General features: G+C 39.5%; 1 protein-coding gene across 2 annotated transcripts in view; it reads right to left on the bottom strand.

Moving 5' to 3' along the window:
• The window catches only part of tmtc2b (transmembrane O-mannosyltransferase targeting cadherins 2b), a 52,733-nt gene that overhangs the window by 26,150 nt on the left and 12,997 nt on the right, over positions 1–13,586 (bottom strand). For both annotated transcript variants that reach the window (XM_077596809.1, XM_077596808.1), the window contains one exon: positions 3,584–4,160. In XM_077596809.1, coding sequence (XP_077452935.1) covers positions 3,584–4,160 — 577 coding nt within the window. The remainder of the gene's footprint in view (positions 1–3,583; positions 4,161–13,586) is intronic.

Here is a 13,586-nt window from a genome sequence, read left to right as displayed (position 1 = left end):
CTATTTTTATCCTTGATTTGTATATGGACAGTTGGGCTCACTGGAACAAGCTCAAGTCACTTTCCACTGCGGTGGTTGCACTTTAGGCAGACCTGTGAAGGCCAAAGTTCCAAAGAGCCCTGCTATCTGCTGCCAGTGGAAATAAATAAGAATGAACTCATAGGAAAGAGTCACACTTCAATGTTCATTCTGCAAAGCCTACTTTCGTTTTTCCATTTATGAGTTTCCATTATGCGGCTCATCTTGCTCTGACAAACAGAAGCAGTGGAGTGCATCTCCATGTAGGAAGCAGGTGGCTGAGGGCAGGGGTCGCTTGCTGAGCTCAATCTATCACACTGGTAGAAACCATTAGAGCATGAAAGAGCATCTGTGAAGCCTCAGGTGAGAACATAATGCCGTGTAGGTTTTATTTTCTTTTACCTCATCCAAAACACTAGAGGACAAGAAACTTCGGTATTTTTGTTGCCAGTGGTTCTTTATTCTGTGATATTAACGCTTCAAACTTTGAGTTTTGACTTGCAATTACTCCCTGATGTCCTTTTAATGGAAGTGTCAAAAATCTCAATAAAAAGTAGAAGATAAACACAGTGTTCATTCTTCAACAAAAATGTAACTTATTTACGTGTCATAATTGAATATTTTGGAAATGTGGCAATATGTTTCCCTAAAAGTGCTGGTGTGAATTTAAGATGATAAATGGACTTCAGTCCCACTCTGCCCAGGTAACCTCTGTCTGTTACCAATCTAACACACAACACGCCCCAAGCAATGACCTTGTACTAACAACCAAAGTGTGAACAGAAAATGGGAGGTGTGAAGTGATAAAGCATGTCAGTTTTGTATTCACTGAAGGAGAGCTGGCTTTCGGCCCTGATTTAGAAATGACTTTTCTGAGTCTGGGTCAGACTATAAAGACAAAAGTGTCCTCAGAACAACATCCCCACTTTCTACTATGATTAATGAGTTGGACGAATAGAAATTCTGCTGCTATGACCTCACCAACATCATTGGTCTTTGTGCAGGTTACAATTGAAAGCCATCAGATTTCATGTATTACGTGTTCAAAGAATTTTCATCACAGGGATGTCAGCCCCCTCCGGCACATACAGCACTACTGTAAGTGTGCCTCACTATGCTTGCACAATGTGCTCATGACATTCATTCATTCATTGTGGTATATTATACATTTTATATACTGGTGGGCAGAAAATTTGATCAGTGAATGTTTTGTTTTTCCACACAAACTCCACTTGAACCCCGCCACCCAGATTAAAATCTTCACTTGAAATAACTCCTCATATGGCTAAGCTTGAATCAAGGGCACAAACACATTACTCGATTCAATGAATTGAGCAAAGCTTCATTTTGCATTGGTTTCTTGTCTCTACATGCAGTAATTATTACTGCATGTAGGGAAGAGAAACCAATGCAAAATGAAGCCTTGCTCAAGTTGCTCTTTGTAATGAATCACAAGCCTTTTTTTTTTCTGTTGCTTGAGCAACACTTCGTTTTGCATTGGTTTCTCTTCTCTACATGCAGTAATTATTACTGCATGTAGGGAAGAGAAACCAATGCAAAATGAAGCTCTTGAACACCCTCTTTGTGATGAATCACAAGCCTTTCTTTCTGTTGCTTGAGCAGCTTCATTTTGTAATTATTACTGCATGTCGGGAAGAGAAACCAATGCAAAATGAAGCCTTACTCAAACAACAGAAAGAAAAGCTTGTGATTCATCACAAAGAGCAAATTAGTTGTAAAAATTACAATTAAGGTGTGCCTCATCAGACTATCAGCAATTGAATGGAATGGGCATTACTAAACCTTTAGAAAGAAAAGTATTTACCTTCACTATGGAAAACGGATATTTAAGCAGATGAATATAAATAAAATAAATATAATTTTTTAGGCTATTTCATCTTGCAGAAAACAGTCTTTTTGGGTAACACAGATATTTGAAAGAACTGGTTCAATATGTCGGAGCAGTTCAATGACACTTTCAACAATGTGGTACATTGCAGAAGCCGCAGTGGTCCAAGAGAAGATTTACAGCTGATATAAACCACTACTGTAAATGACTAAGAGACCCAATCAGATAAGCAGACCCTTTCGACCAGTTGCAGAGTTAAATGTCAAAGTACTTCAGTGAAATGAGAAGCGCTGTAATAAAAGACAGCGCCAGCTCACTGCGGTCTGTCAGTCATGCATCCAGTCAGACGCTGAAGTTACACTAACGCTCAATCCACTCAGGAGCCAAAAAGCAGTGACTGTTATTACACGTCATAAATGTTACAATGCACTTCTCTCAATGATGCAGTTGCTTTGGGAAGTTTGTAGCCTGCATGAGAAGAGACAGGCAGAAAAGAAAGCTACTATAGAGTTGGTGACAGCTCTCTCTCCAGACTTCTTTTTATATTATCTGTGATGTAGCGAAATAACATGTTCTAAACATGAAATGTCAGTCTGAAGCTAAGATTTCGAAAAGGCCATCATTCTCGGAATTGATTTACAGTTCTCTCAACACAGAATGAGAAGCTGTGCTTTCCAAGTGTCTGACAAGCCACAAAGTTGCTTGTTTGTCTTGAAACAAAGTTGCCTGCTGTGAGCTGGAACTAACTTTTTCTCATGATACTCAACAAAACACATTCTTTTTCTTTTGTTCAAATTGCTATGCATCAAGTTTAAACACAATGTTTTCACAAATGAGAAAACAGTCATTGTGAGTCATTGTCTCACATTCTCTTCTCTGGTGAAAATTAAAGCATGTGGGATTACTTCAAATAAATATGCTCCTACAATCTATTATTCAAAATGAGAGAATAGGGTGGACATTTGGGGGATCAATTGACTCCGGGGACCTAATAAAATCATTTAACTACTTTGGCAAAAGAAAACAAAACAAAAACAAAAAACTGCATCTAATGATGCACCCTGATCCACTCCAGAAAATAAACTGCAAGCATGAGAGGCGGGGTTACACACCCACAATAAAGGTTAAAAACAACGTCTTTGATACCTGACAATTAATTTAAAAAAAACCCTCTGTGTGCAGAACATCTTACAGAGGACACACGAAGTCAAACAGCACTTCATGCGATGCCAGAAGCTTGAGCTGAAGTGCTCAATGATATTCAAAGCTTTCAAAGTAAGAGAGTATGGATTGGTTTTTTTTGTCCAAGAAAAACTTAAAATGAAACTCTTTCATGTTTTTTTCTTCTTTTCTTGTGCATTACAGATGTGTAGATTATTATCGGCTGCTCAACATCACCTCGGTCCCAGTTATGCACACGTCTCATTGCATTTTGTCATGATGCGCAGAGAAGCATGGCCATCACAGAGACCAGATAGACAGTATTTTTTTCTGACAGCTGCTGCATTCAAATCCAAGGCAGAATTTGTAGAAACTTGTTTTTGGAAAAATCCTCATATGTTGCTAATATTAATATTAAATACTATATTGACCTGAGAAAATGTTTTGCCAGTTTTCTTTTAAACCTATTAAGATGTATCTTTTAATTTTAATTAATACATGCAGTTAAATTTGTACACTGAAAGTAAGCATCATTACAATGCAAAGCATATTTACCTTATAAAGAAGAACAACAACCTGTCGCAGTTTGAGCCTGTGCAAAACGCAGACATCATAGAGCGCTGATAAGGCCAGAACTGTCACTCCAAGCTCCTTCCACAGCATACTGCATGCCGCGCAGCCCAGGCTGCCCAGAAACCAAGCCAAGAGCTGCAGTGGTCCTGCATTGCCCCGCAACTTACAGTAGCGTATATAACACAGCAGGGACAGCAAGAAGAACAAGGCAGCTCCTTCATCGGCTCGGCCCACGACCCCCGCCACCGCCTCTGTGTGGATGGGGTGGGAAGCGAATAGCAGGCCGGCCAGGAGGCTCCATAAGCCGTCTCCGAGTAGCAAGTGAGCGAGCCTTGTAAAAAGGCCAGCCACTATGCCGTGGAGGGCAACATTCACCAGGTGGTAACCCCATGGATCCAGCCCACCCGCAGCGTAATTGAAGCGGAAAGAGAGGGTACAGAGGGGGCGGTAAGACTTGTGGCTGCCAGTGTGTGTGAGCAACGTGCCCCAGAAGTCATCATAGAAGATATTCGCCCAGGGTGTTTCTGAAAGCAGATCTTGATTGGTCTTGATTGCGCGGCTGTAGAGAAACAGAGGGAGAAAAAAAGATTCCAAAATCAACTTTGAGCTCAAATAAGTGATGTGGTCCACACTGTAAACGAGTAGATTACATTTACATTAAATGCAGTGCTGAAACTTGACATTTAACTCACTTCAATTAATATCAAATTGCTTCACTGTTAGGCAACTTACCGCCATGACATATTCAATTTATCGAGTATGAATTGAAAACGCCGCCTCGTGGTGGAGTGATTCACTCGCCTGACTTTGGTGCGGGCAGACGCGGGCTAAATTCCCGCTGGTGGCGATATGATTAGGGGTGCGGATGGTCGTTTGTCTCTGTGTGCCCTACGACTCACTGGTGACCAGTCTAGGGTGTAGTCTGCCTTTTGCCCAAAGACAGCTGGGTTAGGCGCCAGCAACCCCTGCAACCCTTTCGAGGATAGGCGGTATGGAAGATGAGTTGAGATGAGATGAATTGAAAACGGCTAAATAAACTTTTTGGTGGACTATTCCAGGATACACTACACACTAAATATAATCAATTGGATAGTAGGATTTTCCAAAAGCTGAGGGTGTGGGAGCAGGAAGCAGAAACTCACCCAGGTTGAGCCTTAAATTCTAGACAACTTTGCCACGACAGCCACAGCACTTACAGCTGTGCACTTAAGGATTTGGCAAGCATGCCACACCCACGACCGCAAACAAAAACAGGCACACAGTAGGGGAATGCCACAATGGCAGGAATCATTTTTACAGAGAAGATGATGTGGTGATGGTCACGTTATTTTCCTGCCAAATGCAGAGGATTGCGTATTTAAAAAGCACCAATGGTGGCATTACAGAATGATATAGAGCAGCTGAAGGCAATTCTAAACAAAAGGCTGAGTCCAAACATGTACTTTGAGCTGCTCTCGGAAGGCAAGGATGCTAAATATGGCTACAGTTTGTCCTTTCTTTTGTTTGGGATGAACTTCTCTGACCTGACTGAACACTGGTGCATAGGCTATAGTCATAGTTGTGTGTGTGCGCGTGTGAGTAGCCTGGAAGGGTAGGGGGAGACAGTCAGCTGGTGTCAGAGGAAGGCACATTTGTCCCAGCAGGACATGTTTATTCCAACTTAGTTCTCTGCTTGACAGGTGACCTCTGCTGGGACATTGCAGCTCAGATAAGTTCAAACCATTAGCAATAGCCTCACAAAAATAGTAGTGGTTAACAGCGATGCTCCAATTAATTGAGACAGATGGGACAAAAGCAAGTGAGACCAAGGAAAGAGAACCTGGTCAGGATTGTAAACATGCACCAAAGGCTATCAAAATGACAAAGTCAGTTAACTCTAAGAGAGCTGATGCTTGTCATAGAAAACATAACGGCCTGGTGCAAATTCGTCCAACTTTCACAAGACAATAGAGAAGAACAAAAGATGGCAGAAGACAGTTAATACTCTAACAGATAATGCAGAGAACTCAATGCATAATGTTTAGTATTTTGCTCAAGACAATTCAATTATTCAATAGAAAGATTGAACTTTAGCTCAATTTTAAATAATTTTACTCAGTGAAATTGACTTAAATTCATGCAAGGAAATCCTAAAACAGAAAGACACATTTACATGATTGAATGTTTCTTTTTACACCTAAAGTATCTGAATTCATTTGGCCATAACACAAACATCTTCAACACGATAATATAAGACACTGCAACAGAATGCAAAATGTTTCTTATTTTTGGTTTCTTTGATGTAACTGGATTGACGCTTAAATTGAGTAAGTAGAAACAGCTACTCGATGATGAAGCAAAAGGAACTTCTTACTAGCGACCCTATGTTTGAGAAGAGAGGAGAATTAGTCAGTAGAGATGTAATGGAAATGCATTTAAAGTCAACACATAAGCTTGGGCAGTCTGAGGCTCCAGACTTCTACCAGAAGACTTAAGAGCACACTACTCCACAACATGACTAATATATGCCAGTCTATTTTCTCTAGCTCATTTGTCAAGAGAAATCATCATTCCGATGCAAGATGCTCACATTGGAGGCAATACAGTTCAATTACTTCTTAAAATCTTTTCGACTCACATGTGGTCTTTTTCCATTTTGCATCGCAGAGAACACAGTGAATTATGTGTTGCCACAAAAGCTCATTGCATTTTCTGGCAACAAAGTGAGGACGAAAGCCTATATGTACTACGAGTCTGTCCAAAGCCAAATGTGTTTATAGTTTTGGCTTCTTAAAAGTTCTTACATGAGACAGACGTCTCAGATTGACTCTTGACTTACACTATATCTTATACAAGCAAGCACCAGTGTCTGACAGAAAACAAGACTGCAACATCATCTCTGAAGAATGGAATACTCTCTGCAAATAACACAAATCACAAATGTGCTGTTAGCTAAGAAGGACTTAATAATCAGGTCGTATTTTTCAACCCTTGAAAGCCTGGTTGGAAAGAGATTGAGTTTAAGAGGCCAACCAGACTAGTTTCTCACTAGAACCGGAGGCAGGGAGGACTTCTCTGTTCACTGAAAACATTTTACCAGCCAGGAGCACATTCTTTGCCCAACTATGTGCCAGTTCACAGACTCTCACAGGAACAAGAGAATCAAGTGACCTCGAACAAGAGAAGATCAAAAATATCGGAATTTCGGAATTAGATTTCATAAAACCTTTATGCCCAGCATTCAAACTGGCACAGCATCTAAACATACACATTTTGTAGCCCAATCAACCAGAGACTAATATATGACAACAAGTTCAAATCAAAACAGGAGACATATTTGTTTGGTATTCTCTGCAAATTTCATTGAAGGCAACATTTCTGTTAAAGATGGCTCTGAACCAGAAAGTTTCACCATTTCAGAAAATTTCAAATGGAAAAAATCTTTTAAATGAAACTTGAACCAAGATAAAGTCCTGTTCATTTTGATACCTGAATGCCTATGAATGTAAAAGTTAGATTTAAGTATTATCATATGCATAAGTACATATGAGACACCTATTGTAGGAAAACCACAATATCAACTATGCTCTCCTATGCACCTTTTGTGGTTGAAAACATCATGCAAATATATTGCACAATAATGGAAATTACTGTGGTAAACCTTAGAATGTCTCAAATATTTCCTCAGCTCATTATTTTCAGAGAATGGGTACATGACGTGACCAACAATAAATCCCACAAAGGAAAGAATCCACCATGTTGTCCTTATTCTGAGGTCTGAAATTCTCCTTGCAACATTCTCTAAACTAGAGAACTGTGCAAACACTAAAGCCCACCCCTCAATATTGAGAGGGATGCTGGTGATTTCCAACTCAGTAAAGGCTTTCTTAATGTTTTTGATACGGAAAGACATAAATACAAAGTGGAAATGTGTCTGGAAAGATATGGTTAGAGTAAGGGGGATGCAATTTCAGGTCGGCCAACTGTGCATATGTTACCATTTAGTTTTAATATTTGAAAGACAGTGTGCACAGGGGTATATTAACATAACACCAGTAACGACTAATTTATCAAATATTTCCGTAACATTATTTGTTTAATTTTTTTTCCACCTGCAAAAGTTAACTGAACATTAATGCTAATGGGGTATTTTATTCATTCATTCATTTTCTGTACCACTTATCTTCGCAAAGGCAGCGGGGATGCTGGAACCTATCCCAACCAACTGTGGGCAGTAGGCAGGGGAGATCCAGAATTGGTCGCCAGCCAATTGCAGGGCACAATGAGACGAACCACCATTCATGCTCACACTCATCGCCAGAGACAATTTTGAGTGTTTAACATGCCTAACGGGCAGTCCGCAGAAGCATTTGTTACAAAGTAAAATAATAATAGTGAAAATAATAAAGGCCCGGTGGATAAGAGGTTAGCGCGTCGGCCTCACAGTGAGGTGCCTGGGTTCAAATCCAGGTCGGTCCACCAAAGTCAGCTGGGAGAGGCTCCAGCACCCCCTGCGACCCTAGTGAGGATAAAGCGGTTCAGAAAATGAGGAGATGAAAACATGCCTAAGATGCATGTTTTGGGATGTGAAAAAAAGTGCATTTTACAATGAAATATTTATTTTGGAGTCTTTGTTTACTTTGCGTTAGTCTCATGTTGGAATAATTTTCTGACTTGACTCCAACTATGTAATAGCATGCATGTAAAAATCAGTCTCCCATTACTATTGCATAGAGTGACAATATAGAAGCTCTTTAGCCAAAACAGGCAGAATTATCATGTTGTTTGAAACCCAGTAAATGAGCTTTTAAAACAAGGCAATTGATTCCGCCAAAACAATGGTTGCCAAACAAAATTAAAACTAATCATGGACTATCAGATTTTAAGACAAGGTAAACAGAGAGAATTCAACATGGGTTCTGTCCCAAATTAGTTTTGCTTCTTGTTCAAAATTGGATTACTTTGTTGATTGAAGAGTAATCGATATTGTCAGTGTCAGAATGTTGAGAATGTTTGGAATGTTAGTGTTCTGTTACAAGAAGGTACTCATGAATGAGTGGAGGCTGAAACGAAGAGGGTAAGTGAGGACTACCTTTGTGCTAGTTCAGGGGGATCAAAGTCACAAATATATTTTTTTAAATCTAAAGATCCCATTTACAGCAGTGTCGGTATTAATAAGATTGAGAAAAAAATATTCTAACTCTAATTATTCTATAAAGGTGTTGCAATATTCTGTCTTTTTTCCCCTAGGAATTTTCTTAACAAGCACACAAAAACAAACCAATAAAATGCAAAAATAATGTTGGAGTTTATTGTGCATATAGAGAAAAATAATTAATTTAGAAAAGGCTAGATTTTTTTAGTTCCTCTAATATATATGTATGTGTATATATATATATATATATATATATATATATATATATATATATATATATATATATATGTATATATATGTATGTGTGTGTGTGTATATATATATATATATATATATATATATATATATATATATATATATATATATATATATATATATATATATGCATGAAATCTTGAGTAGTTTTGAAACAACACATTGATCGTCTGGTGTAACAATTCCGCCCAATTCGGCCATCTGCTTGAATGTGAAAAAATAAATAAACAAAACTCATCCATATTTCAAAAAGATGCATAACATTTCATTGCACAGTGAACACAAAAGAACTAAGCAAGACAGACAAAGTGTCTGGTTCTGTCACCCGCTGTCTATCAGCAGGCAGCGGTATCATAAAGGACAGGCACGACATGCATGCTGATCATTACCCTAAAAGCTAGCCAACAAAAAGCTGCCCAAAATATGTGGCAGAGCAGATTATAATTCTGGCAGCCCAGCGTTGGAGACCATGGTGTAGTGTTGCCTGGGACACAACATAGAACAACCAGAAACTGAAATCACAGAAACTAAAAATCAGAGGATGAAAAAATTCACAGTTCCTAAAATTAGGTAAACGAAAAGGCATGCGTGGCATATACTTTCACTTCCTTATTCATTACGCTGTTCTTTCAGCTTTTCTGTTAGATACATTAATAAAAATAAACATTAGACTAACCTCAATCACAGACTAAGAATAAATTATGCAGGATAAATAATTTGAATTTTTCCCAGAGGCTTTGCAATTACGTATGGTTTTAGAGCAGGACCAAACTGTGTTTATCCATAAAGAGTGAAGGACATTGATGTATACTATCCTGATTATTGCACTCAATAAATCAGTCTGCATTGCGTTTCATGGCAAAGCAAAAAATAGCAGCTTGGTTCTCTGGAAAAGATCACTTTCTTTGGCCAATCTCACACACCTCAATTTTTCATACTTTGGTCTTGAACAACACCTGCACTTCTACTTGCTAAATCAAGCATTACTTGTCTGTTCAGACAAAGTGGAATTCTATGGATATGAATCTATTTAACTTAAAGCCCTAAACCAGCCTCTCAAACAGTTGACCAATAAGTAAATTTAACATCTATTTAGCTACTTTTTGTTGTTGTTTGATCATACAATAATTGCTTCAATATGTGAGTTCAAGCTGCATTGTTGAGCAATACATAGACGTGTTCATTGAAAATCATGGGCTGTTGTTAATTGACCAGCAAATAATATAACTCCTACCTATATGAATTCAGTAATTCGGGTCCAGATACGGTTTAGTGAAGTTGACAAAAATACTCTCCCAATCCTAGAATTACAACTTTGCCTGTGTGTTATTAGACTTAACTAAGGAGAGAAACAACAATAAAACATGACCTAGGGCAGAGGTAACTAAATCTAATTTATCAGTCTCATTTAGTTATTTTTAGCATTCAAATGTAAAATTGAGCAAACTGGGACTTATTAATTAAACCTTGTGATGCAACAAGAACAGGCTTTTTGTTAGCACTGTGTTGATCTACCTTTATGTGTAGCCTAAGACTGACCCATGTCTAATGCTTTGGTAGTCATCCAGGCTGTGTTAGAAGTACTACTAAACAATCAGCCCTCTCACAACAGGAGGGCTTTTTGTCTTGGTCTGACCTTTTCGGCTGCGCAGCAATAAATTGTTTGATTTGTTCCTCCTCGCGTATTTAGAACGCTTGTTTTTCTCATGGAAAGGACATTGGCAAGAAGAAGTCATGTCCGAGCACCCCCTTATGCTTTGCTCATCACTACGCTGTTAATGTATTCTACTTTCAAACAACGAGGGGTTCAACAAGCAACCCCCACAAGATGGAGGGGACCAGCAGGGTGGGATGGAATGTCCTTACAAAGAGGCCACAAATACTAACTGAATGGATTGCTTGCACCAGCCTTTTTGTCATCCTTATTCCCAAAGCTTTTACCATAAGGGGGCTCAAGGCAGGACTGAAAGATATTTTAAATCACGGTGCATTCGCAAAGAGGCAAGTTTCTCACTAATGTTTATTGCATGAGGTCATAAGAAAATGTCAGTGGAGCAGCAAAGAGAAGAGATAGTAGTGCTTGTACCATCTTATTTGTTCAACATCTGTGTCATTTTATGGCAATAATCCCTTGGCATTTATAAAATGAATAAGCTGCCTTGATACAGAAGAAAATTGTGTGTCTGCGTTCAAGCGATTTGTGGCTAAGTCCTCAAAGCGTTTGAAGAGCGAATTCATCCATCTTTCTACACTTAGCATTTCTACCTCATTCCAATGACGTCTACAGACCTACAACCCATTTGAATTGGTTGGGCTAAAAGTAAATCTATTTTTTCCCGAGAGATTGACAGCAATAGATCCATCTTAACAGAGAGGGGTGAAGGTGATCATTTACTGCCAACCCTTCCAGTCAAAATGGATTGGATGTCTATCGCTGTTAATGGCAGGGAATCATTTAAGAGGATATCTTGTCACTTGCCACCACAAGGCATCCAGCAAAACACAGCGTGAAAGCTTATTTAGTGAAATAGGACACACATGCATATACAAAGAAGCATCACATTCATGAATGGAAGCATTCAAGGATGCAGCTCTGAGTGATCTCATTAGATACTATCACAACAGGCCCATGTTCTTGTGTCACTCTAAAGCCTGCCTCACTGCCTTAAACATCCCCATTCGGGCTCCACTTGCAGCCTTAATTGAAAGCACATGTAGCCTGCCTGCCTTTAAGTATGTGGAGTGTTGCTGATGGAGGTTTTGTCTTCCTTCGGGGCCTTCTATGACAGACTGGACTAATGCAACAGTGAGTTGATATTGCTGGCTCATTAACTCCAGCTTGCTTCGAGGTAAACTGGACTGATTTGAAATGAAATCAGGTTAAGGCATAATGATAATGTTGTTTATATTTCAAAAGAGGATGACACATTGGTGAGAAAGATTTCGAAAAGGCAAGTATGTATTTGGAACAGTATAGTACCAATGTAAGACTAGAAGACAGGAATACAAGACTGATAAAATGAAGATGCCCGACTGTTTAGATTAAAATAAACTCTTTTCACTTAACTGGACAACTTCTGTTAATGCTGAGAGTGCTTAAAACACATGTGTTTACAAGAGAAGAATAAATATGAGATTCGCAAGTACCCCAAACAGCTTTTTAGTGTTTTAAATTGATTCTATTTCCCATGAGGTGCTAATTTGCATTTGGGCAAAGAGGCCCATTTTTGCATGTGGAATCTTAAATCAGCCTAATCACAGTATCATCTCTAACGTAGTGATTTCCAGCGAGTTATGAATGGTAAATTCACATTCACTGATAGAAATTATATATTTATGACTCCTACAACTACTACTCCTCCTCAGTTATCCGTGGATAGATCAAAAGGAAATTTGGTAGGTATATACTAGGGATGTATACGCATCAATCATTTGAACTCTATTTGGTGTGTGTGTGGTGTAAAGAAAACAGAGCATTAATATCGAGATACAAGCACGTACACCAGCTCCTATCTAAGAGGAAAATCCCCAGCAGAGCTGAGGTTAAGTGGAAGAGGCTTAGGGACAAATGGCCAGGGCGAATAGAGCTTTATAAGGCAGGCCTTTGCAAGGAGAATGGGTAGCGCTTAAGCCATAAGGGTGTTGGCCCCAGTGAGTGCCTTGTGCACAACCATGTGTGGTCCATTATCACACCAAGCAAGCCCAGGCCGCCCTCAATTGGAAGATGGATGCATCCTCACTGATTGGCCTGAAATGCAAAAAGAAAGGGAACAATAGAAGCCTTTTGGCAGGAGAGAGCTATAGAAAAGGATGTCGGGTTGTCTTCGTAGTTGTGCTTGGCTTCAATGGAAGGACAATGGCATTGGCAGGTGTTGGAGGATGACAACAGGCTAGCACCCAGGGTGGACGACACCTCAGTGTAAGGTGACGCATGTGTTTGCGTCAGATCATTTCAGGTTATTGACGCAATATGACAAAATGTCATGAAAAGATTCAGCAAGAGAATGTGTGTATTGATTGTGATTATTCATCTGGATGGATGCTTGATACACACCCACATTCAAAGTGCTTTAACCAACACGAATATTTTCAAACTCCTGAATTGAGCAGAACAGCTTGTCATAACAAAATGAATAAAGCAGTGACGCATCCTTCCGCTTATCATTTTTCTTCATATGATATCACTGAGAAAGCTGCGGCACTCGGGAGCAGGAAACAGATGGAGCCATGTCCTTCATAAGACCAGAAAGAAAAGAGGGTGGGTGGAGTATGGGTAGTCCTGCCCCTCTTTGGAGGTTTCTCCAAACGCATCCTATGTCACAGTCTCAGCTGCACTCTGAGCTGTTTCCAGGTCAGCTGCCAAATGGGGGCAGGGAGTCTGCCTGATTTCAGGAAACCTTTCCTTCAGGAATCGAGGTCAATAGAGAAGAAAAGCTGACCTCCACAACGCTCATTGATCTGAGAGCAGGAGAGAACGGAAGACAGAAGAAAGAACTTGCGTCATTCCTGTCTTGTCTTTGGTGACCATTGACTTTTCCAAAAGTATTTTTATTTAACGCTAAGGAGTGGATGTGGGCGAGTCCCAGAGATTGCAAG

This window comes from Stigmatopora argus, chromosome 3 (genome assembly GCF_051989625.1).
Source record: "Stigmatopora argus isolate UIUO_Sarg chromosome 3, RoL_Sarg_1.0, whole genome shotgun sequence".
In the NCBI taxonomy this organism is placed as follows: Eukaryota; Metazoa; Chordata; class Actinopteri; order Syngnathiformes; family Syngnathidae; genus Stigmatopora; species Stigmatopora argus.
This window is presented reverse-complemented; position numbering and strand designations above follow the sequence as displayed.